Genomic DNA, 18,362 nt, shown 5'->3' on the forward strand with positions numbered 1-18,362 from the left:
TTAGTAAAAGTGAGAGTGGGGAAATCTCTTTAGAGCTGAAAGAACCTCCAGCCTAATGTAGGTTCTAATCTCTGTGTTTACTTCACTGGAATATTTTTATTGTGGATTTACTATGATTATTATTCTCTGCAATGATTCAATTAAATCTGAATAATATCAAGACTGCAGATTTAATTGAATCATTACAGAGAATAATAATCATAGTAATTCCACAATAAAAACAGTTTACCTCTAGTTCACCTGCTGGAGAAAACATTGTTTACCAATTGCCTTTTAGTCACTACTACTCCTTATTCTTATTCTTATTCTTATTCTTCTTATTATGTATTTGTTCGTTTATTTTTCCTATTATTATTACACCATTATTATTATTATTATTATTATTATTATTATTATGTATTTGTTCGTTTATTTTTCCTATTATTATTACACCATTGTTATTATTATTACTAAACCCGTTAAATTCCTATTATTGCTATTATTAAATTCTGTTATTACTGTTATTATTATTTATTTGTTTGATTGATGTTTAGGTAAGGAGCAGGGGTCAACATTAATGAAGCAGAACACACTTTTTAGGTTTTACTGACTGTCACACTTCATAAAACACACACACACACACACACACACACCAGTGCAAACACTCCACAGCATGCATGCATTAATATATTTCAGTCTAATGGAATTCTTTATCCAAATCACTCTTTGTGTAAAAGTGTAAATGGAAACGATGTTAGAGAGAAGAAACAGCGCGCGGCCTCTCTGCGCGCTTTACAGTATGAAGAGACAAACAGTGTCAATATTTTGCTACAATCCTTTTAATACAGTTAAATATAATAAATATAACAATATATAAATATAACATGTAATATTCATTTAAAAGAAAATGTATTTAATTCGTTTAAAATTCTACAGTTAACTAATTTAAAATTCTTCATTTCCACATGAATATGAAAAATGATATAATCGCGCTCTCGGTTTCAGCGCGTTTGGTAATAACTGGTATTTTGGTGGTTTTACTTGATCGTTTTTGAGCCCAGTTTAAAGTGTGAGTTTACAGTGAACTGATCCACAGCGGTCCTGGTTCGGGACGGGAGACGCTCCTGCTGCTCTACACAGGGATTTTAAAAGGGTCTATAGAGATGTGTTCTCTCCTGGTGAAGAACCCTTCATGTGTGCAGGTTGTTGTAGAACCGCTGCGTTTACTACAGAACCTACAGAACCTACAGTCTACAGAACCTACAGAACATACAGAACCCTTGGAGAACCCTTTTACAATGGTACCGTTTTGAGGGGCTATCAGCAGCAAGGCGCTGCTGGAGGGTCTCAAAGCAGTAGATACACACTCAGCTCAGTTATTCAGCTGCTGACTGAACATTAAGTCCTCACTTTACTTTTCCATGATAAACATCAGCCTCTGTGTGTGTGTGTGTGTGTGTGTGTGTGTGTACTCACCGCTGAGGAGCTCCTGATCCTGACCTGCTGGAGAATCTCGGATCTCCGCGCGCTCAGAGTGTGTGTATGGACTGAGGAGTGTGTGAGGAGTGTGTGATGAACTGTAAGGGGTCGGGGTTACACAGCCTGAGCTGCTATTGGCTCGTCAGCTCATCAGCACGTGCCCCTCATCCGCCTCCTCCTCTTCAGTAGATTCAGTAACACACACACACACACACACACACCTCTTACAAAGAAAACTGGACGTTGTAAACCGCACTCGCGCGCTCACAATTATTCACCTCTTTATTAATTCAGAAAAAATACAAAAAGTTATAAAGTCTTTAACGCACGCGACCCCCCCCCCCGCCAATGTACCACAACTATCACTAAATTATTAATAATAATAAAAGAAAATCCACCAATATGAACGATGTTACATAATAATAATAATAATAATAATAATAATAATAATAATAATAATTATTATTATTATTATTATTATTATTATTATTATTATTATTATTATCATTATTTAGTGCCAAATCATAAGGTATTGTAAATCGAGTGTAAGTGTGTAATATAATGCAGTATTAAATGTGTTAATAACAGCGAATATATTTTATTATTTTTTATGACGGTCAGGTTATTAAGGAGAATATTGAGAATACTGAGAATGATTCATCTGATAATGTTCATGTTAAAGGTGAGCTCAGGTTTCTTCACCGTATTAACAAACTGAGGACCATCTTTATTGCACTGCTCGCCTTCAATATAAATAAATAGTAAATAATAAATAGTAATGTAAGCATTTCACAGATTATACATTAAACCTACAGTAAAGAGTGTGTATACTGTGTGTAGAGTGTGTATAGTGTGTGTAGAGTGTGTATACTGTGTGTAGAGTGTGTATAGTGTGTATAGAGTGTGTATACTGTGTGTAGAGTGTGTATACTGTGTGTATAGAGTGTGTATAGTGTGTATAGAGTGTGTATACTGTGTGTAGCGTGTGTATACTGTGTGTATAGAGTGTGTATACTGTGTGTGTAGAGTGTGTATAGTGTGTATAGAGTGTGTATACTGTGTGTAGAGTGTGTATAGTGTGTAGAGTGTTTATACTGTGTGTAGAGTGTGTATACTGTGTGTATAGAGTGTGTATACTGTGTGTGTAGAGTGTGTATAGTGTGTATAGAGTGTGTATACTGTGTGTAGAGTGTGTATACTGTGTGTAGAGTGTGTATAGTGTGTAGAGTGTGTATACTGTGTGTGTAGAGTGTGTATACTGTGTATAGTGTGTATACTGTGTGTAGAGTGTGTATAGTGTGTGTAGAGTGTGTATACTGTGTGTAGAGTGTGTATACTGTGTGTATAGAGTGTGTATACTGTGTGTGTAGAGTGTATAGTGTGTATAGAGTGTGTATACTGTGTGTAGAGTGTGTATACTGTGTGTAGAGTGTGTATACTGTGTGTGTAGAGTGTGTATACTGTGTGTAGAGTGTGTATAGTGTGTGTAGAGTGTGTATACTGTGTGTAGAGTGTGTATACTGTGTGTATAGAGTGTGTATACTGTGTGTAGAGTGTGTATACTGTGTGTAGAGTGTGTATAGTGTGTAGAGTGTTTATACTGTGTGTAGAGTGTGTATACTGTGTGTAGAGTGTGTATAGTGTGTGTAGAGTGTGTATACTGTGTGTAGAGTGTGTATACTGTGTGTATAGAGTGTGTATACTGTGTGTGTAGAGTGTGTATAGTGTGTATAGAGTGTGTATACTGTGTGTAGAGTGTGTATACTGTATGTAGAGTGTGTATAGTGTGTATACTGTGTATAGAGTGTGTATACTGTATGTAGAGTGTGTATAGTGTGTATACTGTGTATAGAGTGTGTATAGAGTGTGTATAGTGTGTATAGTGTGTGTAGAGTGTGTATACTGTATGTAGAGTGTGTATACTGTGTATAGTGTGTGTATAGTGTGTGTATACTGTGTATAGAGTGTGTATAGAGTGTGTATAGTGTGTGTGTAGAGTGTGTATAGTGTGTATACTGTGTGTATAGAGTGTGTATAGTGTGTGTGTAGAGTGTGTATAGTGTGTGTGTAGAGTGTGTATAGTGTGTGTGTAGAGTGTGTATTCACCTTCACACCTGTGTAATGTGATCTGACAATAAATACAGATTTTGAATTTGATTTCATTTAATTTGAATTAATTTGATTTGATTTGAATTGATTTCAATCCTGTTACTTCACTGCGCGCCCTCCTGAGTGAGAGTGAGGGGCGACACATCCCCTGGCTCTGTTGGCGGAGCTCCACAGTAATGTCTAATATAATAATGTAATATGTAATAATAAGCGACCTGGATTAGTGTAAACACTTTCATTTTTCATTTAGAATAAATTAATAATTCACCCACATTTTAAACGGCCTCGATCCCCGAAACACACACACACACGCCCGCGCGCACACAAATATTATGAGCACTGTATTTTGCGCTGCCCGAGTTCAATAAATTAAAGTATCAAAATAAAAGATTTAAGAACCCATTTAAAAATATATCATTTATACATGATAACATTCTGATTTATCCAATCAGACACCGCTATTAAATAAACAAAAGTGTTACAAAAACAATAAAACAATAACTCATCTTTAACATAAAAACACTGTAAAATATTAATCTTACAACCATATGAACACGCGATATATTAATGATAAAAATCAATGTAAAAAAGTGTGGGATAAGGATTAATAAGGATTAAAATATTATTGAAGATTGCAGTGTCATGTTTAATAATGAATGGATGTGAAGAGAAGTAAATCGCAGGTTTACAGCTACCCAATCAGCAGAAGACCGACTGAATGCTGCAGCTGATAATAATGTTTATTAAAATGAATCCGCTGAGCGCTGGGGTTTATATTTATATATATATATACTCCGTCCCAGAGACTCTCCACTGTACCGTGAGGAGACCCCTAATGATAACGTGTCTGGAAGGTGGGTGGGTCTTTTAGGTAAATTACAGCGAATGTGGGCGGGGCTTTTGAAGGGGCGGGGGTTTCTCGTGTGTGTGTGTGTTTTGTCTGTAAGCTGGTGCACAACTAACATGACTGCTGCAGAGCTGAATCCCCAGCCGCAGTCTGAAGCAGTCCTCGGTCCTGACTGGATCACTCTGAATCCGTCTCATGTTAATGTGAACAGATGCTGAACTGAGACTGAACTGTGTGCTTGGTTCCTTTTCTGAACTCTGAACCTGAAGTTTCATACTTAGGGAAATCTGACTGAAAGGTACTCTGAAGGTACATGTTTCCAAGGCTGTTCAGGTTTTCTACAGTTTACCCTTTTAGACTCACTTTGCAGTTAAAAGTTAAAACTGTGTCATTTTGGATTCGACGAGTTTTGCAGATGTTTAAAAAATTGAATTAATAAATAGTTATTCATCATTCACTCATAACATTTTCATGTAACCATAATTTGTCAAATCAGCATAATTAAACGCTTACCGTAACATTAAATGCAGTTGCTGATTAAACAAGCTTATTTATTTATATTTCATTAGAATAGGATAGTGTTTCCATCTGAAAACACACATTTTATTCAGTGCAGTCATTTTACTTGCATATATCCTCTATAACACAAATCCATTCAAGTCAGAAAAACTATTTAATATCAACATATTTACACCTTTTACCATAAAGTGTAATAAAACCATCCCTAAAGAGGAGAGGAGGAATGATCTTAACCACAGACACAGCTGGTCAGGATACACCTGGATATCCTGCGACTTAGCTCTGGAACCTTAGCTCCGCTCATTTACTCTAGAGTGAGGGTCAGGGCCAAACTCTCCCTCTGCTGCTTATTATAATCTCCATTAATTTCTCCGCAGTTGGGTGTTCAATGACTGGTTAAGCACTGCATGCTTCTGGGCATACAGAACAGTAGCTATAAACACAGTAACAGCACAGCTGGGCTATGAAAAATCCTTATTCCCTTGTTAAAGCCATCCTGCTTTCAGCCTTTTAACAAATGGTTTGAAATATGCATCCAGGAGTTGCTGAGATTTTGTGAAATCCACCCCCTTTCAACATGCTGCATGGGCAGTACTTAGTAACACCCCTTCTGGCAAGTATCACAGCTTGTAACTGGTTATTGTAGAAGCTGAGAGTCTTTCAGTTCTTCTTCCTGGCAAGACGCTTCTAGTTCTGAGAGTCTTTGACCATCTTGGTGCACTGCTCCTTTGAGATCGATCAACCGATTGTCTCTTTTTCTGCTTAGGTAAGGGGACTGGGAGGGCCATGGCAAAACTTCAGGCTTGAGCATCCGGAGGTAGTCTATTGGGGAGTTTAAGATGTCTTTAGGATAACTGTTCTCCTGTAGATGCTATCATATTTGTGCAGGTATTACTGCACAGTAAAACCAATCTAAACACCAACAGCAATTTCTTAAGCAACTTAAAACCTGAAAATGCCTTTTTTAAAGCTCCTTATAGGTCACAGAGGAAGTTGGTTGGAGTAGTCAGGAACAACCCAAGAACCACTATGGCACAGGCCTGTGATTGACTGGAAGTAGCTGGAACACCATGGCCATGACCATAAGAAAAGCTTTGAGGTGTGCTTAGAGTAAAGGTGAACCATTCAATTGCAGCTGTTAAGCATGGTGGTGGCGGCATCATGCTCTGGAAGTGGTACACTGCCACAAAGGGGATGGGAAAATGTAGGAACATCTCAGAATTCTTGAGCATAACCTCAAACCATGAGCTAGACGACTGAAACCTGGGCACAACTGGGTGTTCCAACAGGACAATGACTCGGAACCTACATTAGAGGTAGGTACGGAGTTTGGAAAAGCTTCTCAAAGCCCCGATCTCACAAATATGTAGAATGTGCATAAAAGGTAGGGTCAACTCCACTAATTGCATCCATTTAAAGAATGGTCAAATATACTACAAGAGTTCTGCCAGAAACATCTGGTCAACTTGCTTATGGACATTTAACCAAACATTAGATGTGTTGCATGAATAATTATGACCCTCTCTTGAATTCAGAAAAAAACATAAAGCTGACAGAGAGGACTATGGTGGATTATGTTGGTCTATAGTGAGTACTGTAGTGAGAGAATATCGACGAAACATCATATATTAAATCATAACTTTTAGGCCAGAGCATCAGCAAGTACAGAAACACACTCCGCACACACTGCTGCAGGTGAACAGATGATATTTAATGTGAACACAACTGGAAAAATAATAATAATATTAATATTAATAATAATAATACATCTCAGCGCGCAACACTGTAAGCTTCCTCCAGAAAGTCCATATAAATTACAATATTGCTTCAGTTTATCATTTCATCATTTATCATCTCATTTCATACAATAACTGATTAAAATCTGTACAAATCAGAGAGAGAGAGAGACCGAGAGCGAGCGAGCGAGATGGAGAATATAAAGAGGAGAGAAAGAGAGAAAATGAGAGCGCGCAGAGCGGTGATGAAACTCGTTCATTTCTGTGATTCACTTTACAAATATAATACAGACGTTCTGTAGCTCATATACAGGACATTAGAACAGATCTAAGGCAGTACGCTAGGATTCAGCATTTCAGGTTCTTGCATTTTTAGCTCTACGAAATTGGCGACTACAAAAAGACAATTCTCAGAAGAAAAAAAAACAGAAAAACAAAAAAACAAAACAAAACAACAACAAAAACAACACAAACCCCAAAATCTAATTTTTAAAAAGTAAACACAAACCGTTCTGTCTGTAAATCGGATCAGAGCCGCTGCAATAAGATTCATTTTTAGGGCAAACAGTCGTTTTGCTCCTTTTCCTGATAAAAACACCTCAACTAAAAAAGAAAAACAAAAAACCCACACCACCTTCACTTCATGGCTTATTTATTTAAAAACTGTGACAATCTTTGGGTTTTTTGCCGAGGGTAGACACACTCTCTCACACGTACACACACACGAACACATGCACATACACACTTACACAAACGCACTCATGCATCTTCAAACCGGCTGTTCAACTGGGTGCTGCTGCAGGAGGGTGGCAGCCCAAAAGAAAAAAAAAAAAAAGAAAAAAAAAGAAAAAAAAGAAAAATAATCGAATTTGTTTATTATTTATTTAGCTGACACACTAAAGGGGTCTCTGCAAATGGCAGCAGGTCCACAGATAGTAAATAATCAGCCACTGTGACCCAAAAATAACAAATACATAAATGGTGGGATAAAATCTACAAGTTGAAACGACTGCAATCACTCTGTCGTATTTACAGTCCAGCAGTGAAGGCTTAAGCTGCAGCAGATCAGAGCTGAATGTGCTCAGATTCACTCTACAGGGAAGAAAAACAATGAAACCTGCTTTAGAAAGCACAGCGCTTTAGTTAAAGGCATACATAAGTGCATAAGCACTGGATGACATTTAAAACGCAGTAAATGAGTGTTTATGAACAGCTCACGGCAGTGTTCACAAGACGACGCAAGAGGTCTTGTGCAGTACTGCCATAAAAGTTCTCCCGTTTCAACACCGGTGAAATGAGGGACTGGGTAATAATCCGTAATGAGGCCAAGGCAAAGAGTCAGAATGTCAACACAACATCATTTGCATTACTAAAACAGCTTATGTCATCTTACGAATGCTGATATTTCAAGATGACATAACATGGTCTATGAAGTAAATGACACATGGGATGACCGTTCACTGTTACTGAGCATCATGAGTAATACATGTTGGACACTGAAGCCAAGGCAGGTTTAAGACATGTTCACTTTAGTTTAAGACCCCTTATGTCAATATAAGGACAGTTCCTTCATAAATACTCATGCACTGATTTTTAAGTGCTATGAAGTGCTAATGCACGCGCTATGAAGTGCCTTTGTAGACAGCCTTAAAAAAATGGTTACTGGAAACAGACCTTGGACACACTGTTCCTGAAAGCTCAATGCTGCCCCCTAGTTGTGGTAATAAACTAACAGCCTGGTTTCAATTAAAAGAGGGCTGAGAGACCCTCCCCCGGAGTCAATCAATTAATCAATACATGATTGGCGGATCAATGACTGTGGCAAGATTTTTGGCCTGAAGAGAAACTGAGCAATGATCACTAAAACATAATGTGTGTGTGTGTGTGTGTGTGTGTGAGAGAGAATAAAAGTAATACATGCTGGAACAGCCTTCCAGAAGAGCAGCGCCACCCAGAGTCGGCCAAACCTTCAAAACCCCACCAATCACTGAGTAATGTATCGATTTGGACATCTATTATGGTTTCTTTTTTCCCCTAAATATATTTAATCCACAATAATAAAAAAAACCTCTGTAATACTGGGTCCGAAATCTGGAGGAAAAAAATCTGCATCCGGAAAAAGTTCTGTACAAAAATTACAAAACAAACAAAAAAAAAACAAAACAAAAAAAAAACACCCCTAAATTTATCATCAAGTAAAAGTTATTGCTTGTTTTTTTAAACACCGCTTTCGATTCTGGCTGTCCTAAAGCAGCTGGCTTCAGAATATGTCGCCCCATGCGGCAGAGAAAGCACACTTCAGGGTCGGGTTTATGGCTGTCGGCTTCCTCCTGTCGGGTTCAGGTTTAAAGGCTGATAAGCGCGTAGCTGTACGCACACAGCGCACCGCAAACGGCTAAAATCCTCGCTTTAGTACCGTAAGAAAGAAAATCTCTTCAAAATGTATCCTTAGAAAAAAAAAAAAAATCCACATGTGAAACACCACTCGCAATCAAGAAGCAGTTAAGACCAGCCTGGAGGGGAGCAGAAGCTGAAAATCAAAAATAAATATCATACGAAACTTTTTTTTGTGTGTTGTTTGTATTTACAATCTACCAGCTAAAGCACGAGAAAATAATCACTTTAAATCTGAAACTACTGGACCAAAAAAACAAAACAAAATAAAATATTATTTTCATTAGATTTTTCTGTTAGAAAGTGATTGGGCTGCAGAGTTGCTCAGCACCTCAATCACCGTGATTTCTCTCATAGCTACTTTAACATACATCTACACTGTTAAAAAACAAAAAAAACCTATACATAATAAAATTTTATATTCGCACACAATAAACCTCTTATCTAAATTAAGCTTAAATTTTTACAAACTGTCACACTGTCCACACACCGGCCACCTCCCCCAGAGGCCTGCAAGTAAAATGAGAGAAAAAGGCAGAGTGGCCGAACGGCGAGCGCTGTTCCACCCGCAGTCTTCCTTCGCCTGTTTCGGGAACTTCAGAAATCAAAGCGGAGACGGGGAGCATCCGGAAAAGAGGAGAAATAAAGAGTCTGAGTGGCCTTATGTCCAAAGAGAGAGCGAGACAGAGAGAAAAAGAGAGAGGGAGGAATACATTCATTGGAGCAGATCCAGATGCCACCGTTTGAGTTTGTTTGGGAGGGGAGATCTAAGTCACACTACGGTGAATGCGATATAGACTGACAGAGGGGGATTTCAGAGCGCTTGTGTTTCTGTGTGTGTGTGCGCGCACAAGAGAGAGAGAGAGAGAAACAGGGCTCCATGGCATTGGGAGAGGCGCTTGAGGTCCTGTAGATGCGCACGTACGTGTGCGTGTGTGTGTGTATGTGTGTGTGTAAGAAACAGAGAGAGAAGTTGAGATAAACGGGGCTCCAGGGCGATAGAGGGGGCGCTCAAGGTCCTGCAGATCCTTGATGTGTGTATGTGTACATGTGTAAAATCCCCTATAGAGCTTAACCCCCTGCCGCTGCTCCTGCGTGTCCTGGGTCATTTCCAGTAGAGGTCGGCAGAGTGTCTCCGGAGCTGGAGGGGTCCCTGTGGAAACATGCGAGAGGACCGGGCGGGTTCAGGCTCCTTTTAAATGACTCACTTCACACTTGACACTCATTGGACACTGGAGGCCAAGACGACATCCACTCATGGGTCAACAGTACTTCTGCAGAGTGAGAGTGAGAGAGAGAGAGAGAGATTTTTTTATTTATTTATGTATTTATTTATGATCTTACTTTTAACAGACAAAAAAAATAAATGAAATAAATGTACTTCCTATATTTTCTATTAAGAGTGTGTTTTTGAACAACTGAATACAAACACACACACATCCCCGACAAGTTGCGACAGAACTTGCCCTTTCAGAGCTACCACTAAACTCAGAAAGAATTCTCAAATTACAAGCTCTGTTGCAAATTGAATATTTTTTTTCCTCCCAAGAACTGACATCTATATTCAGTGAAAAGTTATCTGCTCATCTACTGCGTTGGTTATGTGCATGCCACACACTGTAGGACGCTGAACTTCCACATTTTTGAGTTTTGCCTTTTGCATTTCGTCAACCTTATGTTACTAATTAACATTTAGAAAATCTGATTTAGAATCACCCATGTGCATGTTAAGATGCAAACCCCCCCCCCCCCCGGCCCCAGCAGAACCTTCATCAGCTTTGAACGCTTGACTGTGAAAAAGGTCCACTGATTAACACAATATAAAACTGTCTGGCGAACACTGAGAGGATCGCATTTGTAAGAATGATGGCAAAGTCTTGAAGGGCCTGACTAACGGTCTGTGAATATCTGAGCAGGGTGAGATGACACAATCTGCTTGTTATTCAGCTTTAGTGTGTTTACTCAGTGCCATTAAAGCAATGAAGTGTTAAACACTATCGCGCTACGTCATCAGAGGTAAAGTACAACTTTAAAAGCACTTTCAGCTTGATCTAAAGCCACCCACAGTTAATTATGTGCCTTAATGCTAAACGTCAGCCAGCAGGTGATGATAAATCCCATTCCTTAAAGCTACACTAATGGCACAGTGCTGAATTATTCAGAGCTCAGTTACTATAAACTCTAAGGGAGAATACATAGGAATGGTGGGACTGGGATGACTTCTGAACTAAACCCAGCATCTGCAGCCACCCACAGCAGCCTGGTTAAATATTCATACTGGTTAACGAGGCCTAAAAGCTCCTCTGAAACAACACAAACATTTAAGAACTTTAATGGTGTTGAATGCATAAGAAAAACATTGACCCTTCTGACTGTTCTTTTAAACTTCTCTTACGTGGCCTGGCTGCTCTTCAGTAAGAAAAACGCAGAATAAAGATGGCGGTTAAAGCGGTTATTGTGTTTGTACGAGATCCAGTTCTGTAATTGTTAGCTTTTAACATAGGTTAGCTCTTTTGTTGGTTTTCAAAGCAAAGAGAGTCTGGCACCTTCATCCATTCCAGGGTCTGGCGGATTTTATTCTAAAACTAATATAAAGTTCAATAAAACTGGACATTGCTGCTGTCTGCATGTGCCTATTAGTAATATTATTATTAACATTACTAGTAGTAGCAAATTGTAGAGGATGGGGGGTTCTGCTAATTGATTTTCTGAGGTGTTCTGCAGATTTTCTGGAGAAACTACAATGATGTAACAACTCTCTGTACTGAATAGGTATCAAGTACTTATATCATTCCTGATAATGAATTACATGTTTCTACTCGATTTCTTGCAGCCAAACACTTCAAGGCTTGTCTTGAAATGGAACTATACAAATATAAATAAACTACACTTATTTATTGATTCTTTTTGTATTAAAATACACTAATAGGATAACGCTTCCTGTTGTCTTACAGGATTCACAATTCAATGTTAGCTAACGCTAATGGTGGCGAACTTTCCCACACTGGACTTAATACCCCCCAGCTCCACACCAAACACAGACACCTGAGTCTTGTAACAGACATTGAGGCAACATAGTCTTTAGCATATGTGCACATTTGAAACGCTCTTTCACTATCAGCCCAAACTCAGATGCCCTCCGACACTTTTCCACCCATCTGCGGACCCACACACACTAATTACACTTAATTATTAATGAGCTGGTTTTATAGAAAAACATCCAATCAACTGCCTATACATGCAAAGACTATAATTCGCTCAGCAGGTAATGGGTCAGTAAAGGATGACGGTCAGTAAATGTGTGAGTGGAGAGCTGAACAGAGCTTCATTAGTGATAGAGTATCAGAGGCTGAGGTCATGTCTGAGATGTTCCCCCAGTCTGACAGACCCAGAGTGAGAAATGGAGATTTTAGTGCTGACCCTGTTTAACCTTCCCTTCACTGAAATACATGCATTAGGACCTGAGTTCAAAACAGCAGCAGACCCATTTACATTCACATCAACTACAACGCTTAAATCCAGTCTTAATACTGAACTGGTTTTTAGTTTGGCATTACTTTATATGGAATGCCTCATAGATGCTGACCTGACATTCAACTGAAAATGTATTCAATGCAACTGAACTCTAAGCTGAATGTAAAGGACTGTCTATTTAACATAACCCTGCACCTAACCCCAACCTCACCCCTACCCTGTTAGGGTTAGTTTCAGGGTTAGATTTAAAGTTAGGATTTAGGGTTGATTCAATGGTGACATTAGGGTTAGGGTTACAGTGTAGGGTTATGTTCTTTAGACAACTTAGGAGTTCAGTTGTATTAAACACATATTCAGTTAAATGTGACTGTATGAGAACACATCTTCCAGCTTTAGTCTGGTCTGTGTGGTCACAACGAATGAGAGTGTGCTGACCTGTTCCGGCCCCATGTTAGCCATGCTGCCCGAGGGCCCTGAGCTCATCTGGCCACCCATCTGCCCCATACTGCTCATGCTGCTGGAGTTGGGTGCCATGTTGTTCATGCTGCTGGAGTTGGGGGCCATGGAGACGTTCAGGTTCATCCCGCTGCCGTTATACACACCGCCGTTAGACTGCTGACCAAACTGAGGAGGAGACTGCTGCGGGAACATGCTGTGGAGAGCAGGAGGGAGGGAAGAGCATGTTAAACAGCATGACTTTAAAACCGGTACAGTTTATTAGTACATTACAGTTTAACTCATTTGATGCGACAGGACTGAAAGGGATATTCTGACTGGCCAACAGTGTTGTTCAACATGCTGCTAATCAAACTGTGGGTCAGGCTGTAGTGTGTACTACTGTGGTTTGGCAGTGAATTGCACTTTAGACCAGAATGGGGAACCCGTCTGGTTAGCTGATCTTCCAAAGAGCTTGTGTTAGCAATGGGGCTTTTTCCCACCACATGGGAAACCTTGGGTGTGACCAGGCTTGATATACATGTCAAGTAAATGTAAAAGTCAATTTTTGCTGCGTGCCTTGATCAAAGAATGAATTTTGCCAGTAATTACTGGTTATTTCTCTGAAACCAGTGAAAAAAAAATGAATAGTAAAGGTGATTAGAGTACAGAGCAGCTGGCTGATCCAGATTCTGTTATACAAAAACTTTGCAGTATTAAGATCATCTTAAATGGTACAAAGAGCATTACACAAAACACTCCCTCTACTATTTAATACTGATTTTGAGTTGATGCTTTTAAGAAATGCTGCTCAATAGCTGACAACATAGATCAGAACAAGCTTAAACAAAACAAAAAACAAGATCGGCAGACCAAAACTTAAACCTTAATGGCAAAACGATAATTGTTTTGATGCTATTCCATTAAAAAGACATAAATTATGAATCCATCTCCCATCCTAATGTAAACATAGCCCTGTGCGTGTGTGGTGCGTTTGTACCTGTTGGCGTTGACATTGCCCTGTGTCCAACCGTTCATATCTGGGGAGGATTGAAAGTTGCCGTTGCCTGGAGCCTGCTGCATCATTGGGCTCTGGGCGTGGCCCATTCTGGGGGACATGAGGGGACTCTGGGGGGTCGTAGCACCTCCGAACCCTCCATCAGGCTGCTGACTCATTCCTGATATACACACACACACACACACACGTAAAAGGTGTTGTATTAATTTCTAAGTGGTTCAGTAAAGCAGTTTTACACAGCGTGTTTACCAGCCATGTTTCCCAAATCAAATTCAAATTCATTAAATCCTAGATATTTGACAGAAGCGTTTTTTATCATTAGCATTACAATTTTTTTATTTATATTATTATTAGGGCTGTCAAACAATGCAATAACATTAAATTAATGGCACCAATGTGTAAAATATCAACACATTACACTAGTACGGCTCTTCGTCTGTTCTGCTGTCACTAATGTCACTAATAAAATCTACGACTGTAGCTGCTCTCGTTCAAACAGCTTTTAAGGCAAAACCAGCACAGAGGGAGACCTGTGAAAAAATCAACCAGCAGAAAACAAGCATAAGCAGCAGCTCCAGTGGTGCTCTAGTGCCCCTTAAGAGCCTACACTATAACAAGAACCCATGATCTGTATGAACGACAGTGGAGGAGCTGAACCACTGCCTGTATATATGATTTATACAGTCATTGAGGGAAACTGCAATAAGCACATTCTGATGTGAAGTGCACAATTTGCAGTCCTACAACAAACAGAACACACTGCTTTTATACTAAAACAGTTTTCTTTAGGGGGGAATTTCTAAACAATTTAAATGCGATTCATCACAATTTGCAACTGCATCATGTAATTACATTTTCCCCCCAATATTTGCTCCAAATATTGTGATTGCAATTACCTGCACACAAACAATTCGAAAAAAAGAACCCTGCTTAATTACAGAAAAGCATGGGATTAATCACAAATGGTTACATGAGGTCAATAATAATGAATAACTGTAGAAATTAATTACACTAATCATGATTTTGAAATTATTTGACAGCCCTTATTATTATCATCATTTCACCACATACACGCACTCACAAAAACAATGAAACGTACTCACTGCACAATTAAAAATACCTTTCTTTAGATTAGCCAATGATTAAAGCAGTTATACTTTTTTTAAATGACAAAAAAACACCTGTTTATTCCTAGCATAATCACAAAAGCACAAGTTATGAAGGGTAATAGAGAAGCTATTAAAAGGATGCAGAAGGTCAGGATAAAGGCCAGAGGGTAGCATGCAGGGTAGAGTCAGCATTAGCACTAGGTCAGTACTAATGAGCAGTTATTGGAAAGTGGCGAACGGGGCGGGGCAGCAAGGGGCAGGGCACTGTATGATTGCTTTAGAAATCAGCAGCACAGCTTTCACTTGACACGGTCAGCCAATCAGCAGCACAAACACTGACAGCAACACAGCACACACAAACACAGAATTGGCCATTATACACTGATATGAATGTAAAAAAATACCCATATAAATCTTCCACATTATTCATACTGAAGGACAATTAGCCAAGTATATTGGTGTGTGCACCACTACCAGCCTACTTATAGACTACATTACTAAAAACTAAATCTGTCCTCATATCTAATATATTAAATAATATATTAGACATTAGATATATATTAAATAATTATACACTCCATGGACAAAAGTATTGGGACAACCCTGCTCATTCACAAAGTCAATGGCATTATCTGCACCAGACACTCCTGCCCTATTGGCGATATTTCTCCACAGGGGTTAGACAAGCTATGTGTGCTTATGCATTTGCACATAATGCTTGCATAATACACTTATTGGAAAAAGGGTGTACACAAACATTTGGACATTGCGTACAATCAAGTCTGTCATTCAGTACCAAGTTAAAAGGGTTTGATTTGGTACTAAATGGTTCTTTGACGTGCAGCAATAGAAGAACACTTTTTGGAGCTATAACGAAAAACTAAAGGTTCTAATAAACAACCATCTACAATATTTTTGTGGGTTTTTTTTTAATACCACAGAGAAGAACCATTGAAGCACTCACATTGTTCTTTGAATTGGCATGGTTCTATATATCTGCTTTTATAAAGAACCCTTGAAGAACCCCTTTAGTTTGCAAGAAAGCACATAACAGTACAGTTTTTTAGGTGCTGCTGCCCTCTAGTGGGCTAACCTGTTTAACACCAAACAGTTTTTAAAGGACTAATTATCTATAGCTGAGCTAAAATTTATAAATATATATAGGGTTTTATATGTATTTCTGTTTTCATATTTACAGTGCTGACAAGAAAAATATAAAACTAAATAGATTTGATATATGTATAAATATATGCCTGTATCTCATTAACAGTGACATGCTTTATACAGTGAGTATAAAACACTATATTTTTGTTAATGACTAAAAAAAAAAAAAAAAAGACAGAATCTAATATCCAAGAAACAAACTAAAACAGAGAAAATTATAATGATAATTCTGATAACTCTACTCTCCACTCCAAATTCTACTACCATTAGTAACTAAAATCATCCATAAATCTTTATAAAGGCCGTTCATTTTTAAGAGTGTGCACTGCAGTTTGTAATTTTTATTAATTATTAATAACTTGATTGTGGTACTGTTTATCAGTTTAGAAGTGAACTTCGCAAAAGCTGGATTAGTTTGAACTGATCAACCAGATCAGTTCCAATTAGCATAAATCCCACTGATTCTGTCCTATTTGCTGTGCCCATCGTTAATTAGCGGCTGATTGATTCCTGATTCCTCATCATGAGCTGGGATCTTTCTGATAAGGCTGTAGTGCTGTTGTGCGTGTAAGTGTGAGAGTGTAAAGAGAATATGTGGGCAGGTGGTCTGATCTGCATGACTAGTAAAACATTGTGGCAAAAAGGCTCAGTGTGAACATGGCAGACACAGCCAGCTGCCGGACAGCTTCAGGAGGTGGTTTTAAATGCACAGGAGCTGAAGGATGGCCTTAATTCTTGAAAGTACTGAATTTCGTCACACAGTCATAATGAGGCAGTGGCTAAACAGACTCATGTCTCAAGATGTCATGTTCAAAGCAGAACCGGTGCTAATTCGTTTTGAAAAGTGTTCAATCATTGTACACAGATGTGTGTGCAATCAGCTCTGCTGTTTTTACTGGTGACTAAAATAAAGTATAACCTGAGAGTGTGTGTGTGTGTGTGTATATAAGCACAGACAGAAAGGTCAGGCAGTGTATACCTGGGCTGGGAAACTGAAAGGCACTGTGCTGCATTTGGGGGCTCATAACAGGCCCGAACTGTCCGCCCACGCTGCCCAGAATGCCCTGGTTAGCGAGAGTCATCTGGGAGCCATGCAGGGGGGCGTGGGGCAGGAGCTGGGGGGCGGGCAGGTTGGGAGACGCAGGGGAGAAGGGGCTGGTGGAGGGTGGAGGAGAGGCCAGGCCGGTACCGTAGCTGGGCGTGTAGGGGAACTGCTGGCCACTGGCTTGAGGGATCCGTGGGTTACTCAGCGGCCCGGGTAGACCTGCAGCGCCAGCCGGCAGGTTGGGGGGCATGTTGAGGCCGGGGTTCCGCATGGCCATGCTGCGCTGCTGTTGCTGCTGCTGCTGATGGTGCTGCAGACGCTGCTGGTCCAGCTGCCGCTGCCGCAGGTGATTACTGAGCAACTCTCGTTGCCGCTGCGCCAACATCTGAGCGTTTATGGTCCCCTGAGAGAGACAGAGAGAAACTGATTTCCACAACACTTTTCTACAATTAATTAACAACTACTACATGTGTATGGGTGGGAGTGGATATGTACAAGGGGGTATGGGGGTGGTTGTGGGCTTGAGACTTGTGATTGTGGGTAATACTAGTTATGGATGGGTATGGTAGGTTGTGGGCTTGGGTATAGGTGGGTATGGATAGGTATGGGTAGTTGTACTACTACTACTACATATTTAAATGTGTGATGAAAGGTTAAAAGGTCTCCAACACTTATTAATTCAAAGCTCTTTTTAGTTCATAGTTAGGACAAGTACACAGGTCATGTCTTTATTTGCCGTTTCTGATTCTTGATTCACAAACCTGATTTGGCCCATTAGGTCTTAGAGGTAGGTTCATGTTCGACACTCCACTCATCTGATTCATCATGGGCTGACGATTCTGAGAAAAAGAGCGAGAGAAATATTAAAGATCCCAACCTAAGATAAGGAAATAGCACCGTCAGCGTTCAGAACCTTCCAGCAGAACCCAACCTTCTACATGGCACCTTTATACACACACACACACACACACACACACACACACACACACACACTAAATCCAGCCTGTTCAAGCAAATGCAACTTTATTACAAAGTATTCAGGTGGGGAGCCTCT

At 39.6% G+C, this 18,362-nt stretch overlaps 1 protein-coding gene across 2 annotated transcripts in view; it reads right to left on the bottom strand.

The window, feature by feature from the left end:
• Window positions 1-6,623: 6,623 nt before the first annotated feature.
• The window catches only part of ncoa2 (nuclear receptor coactivator 2), a 69,924-nt gene continuing 58,185 nt past the window's right edge, over window positions 6,624-18,362 (bottom strand). Inside the window, exons 18-22 of one of the 2 annotated variants that reach the window (XM_072688426.1) lie at window positions 18,070-18,147; window positions 17,453-17,711; window positions 13,973-14,150; window positions 12,973-13,189; window positions 6,624-10,337 (exon numbers count right to left, since the gene is read on the bottom strand). In XM_072688426.1, the coding sequence (XP_072544527.1) occupies window positions 10,326-10,337; window positions 12,973-13,189; window positions 13,973-14,150; window positions 17,453-17,711; window positions 18,070-18,147 (744 nt within the window). In that variant the 3' untranslated portion in view covers window positions 6,624-10,325. Of the gene's footprint in view, window positions 10,338-12,972; window positions 13,190-13,972; window positions 14,151-17,242; window positions 17,712-18,069; window positions 18,148-18,362 lie in introns of both variants that reach the window. The other variant, XM_072688418.1, reaches the window with a different exon arrangement.

Source organism: Salminus brasiliensis, chromosome 1, assembly GCF_030463535.1.
Source record: "Salminus brasiliensis chromosome 1, fSalBra1.hap2, whole genome shotgun sequence".
In the NCBI taxonomy this organism is placed as follows: Eukaryota; Metazoa; Chordata; class Actinopteri; order Characiformes; family Bryconidae; genus Salminus; species Salminus brasiliensis.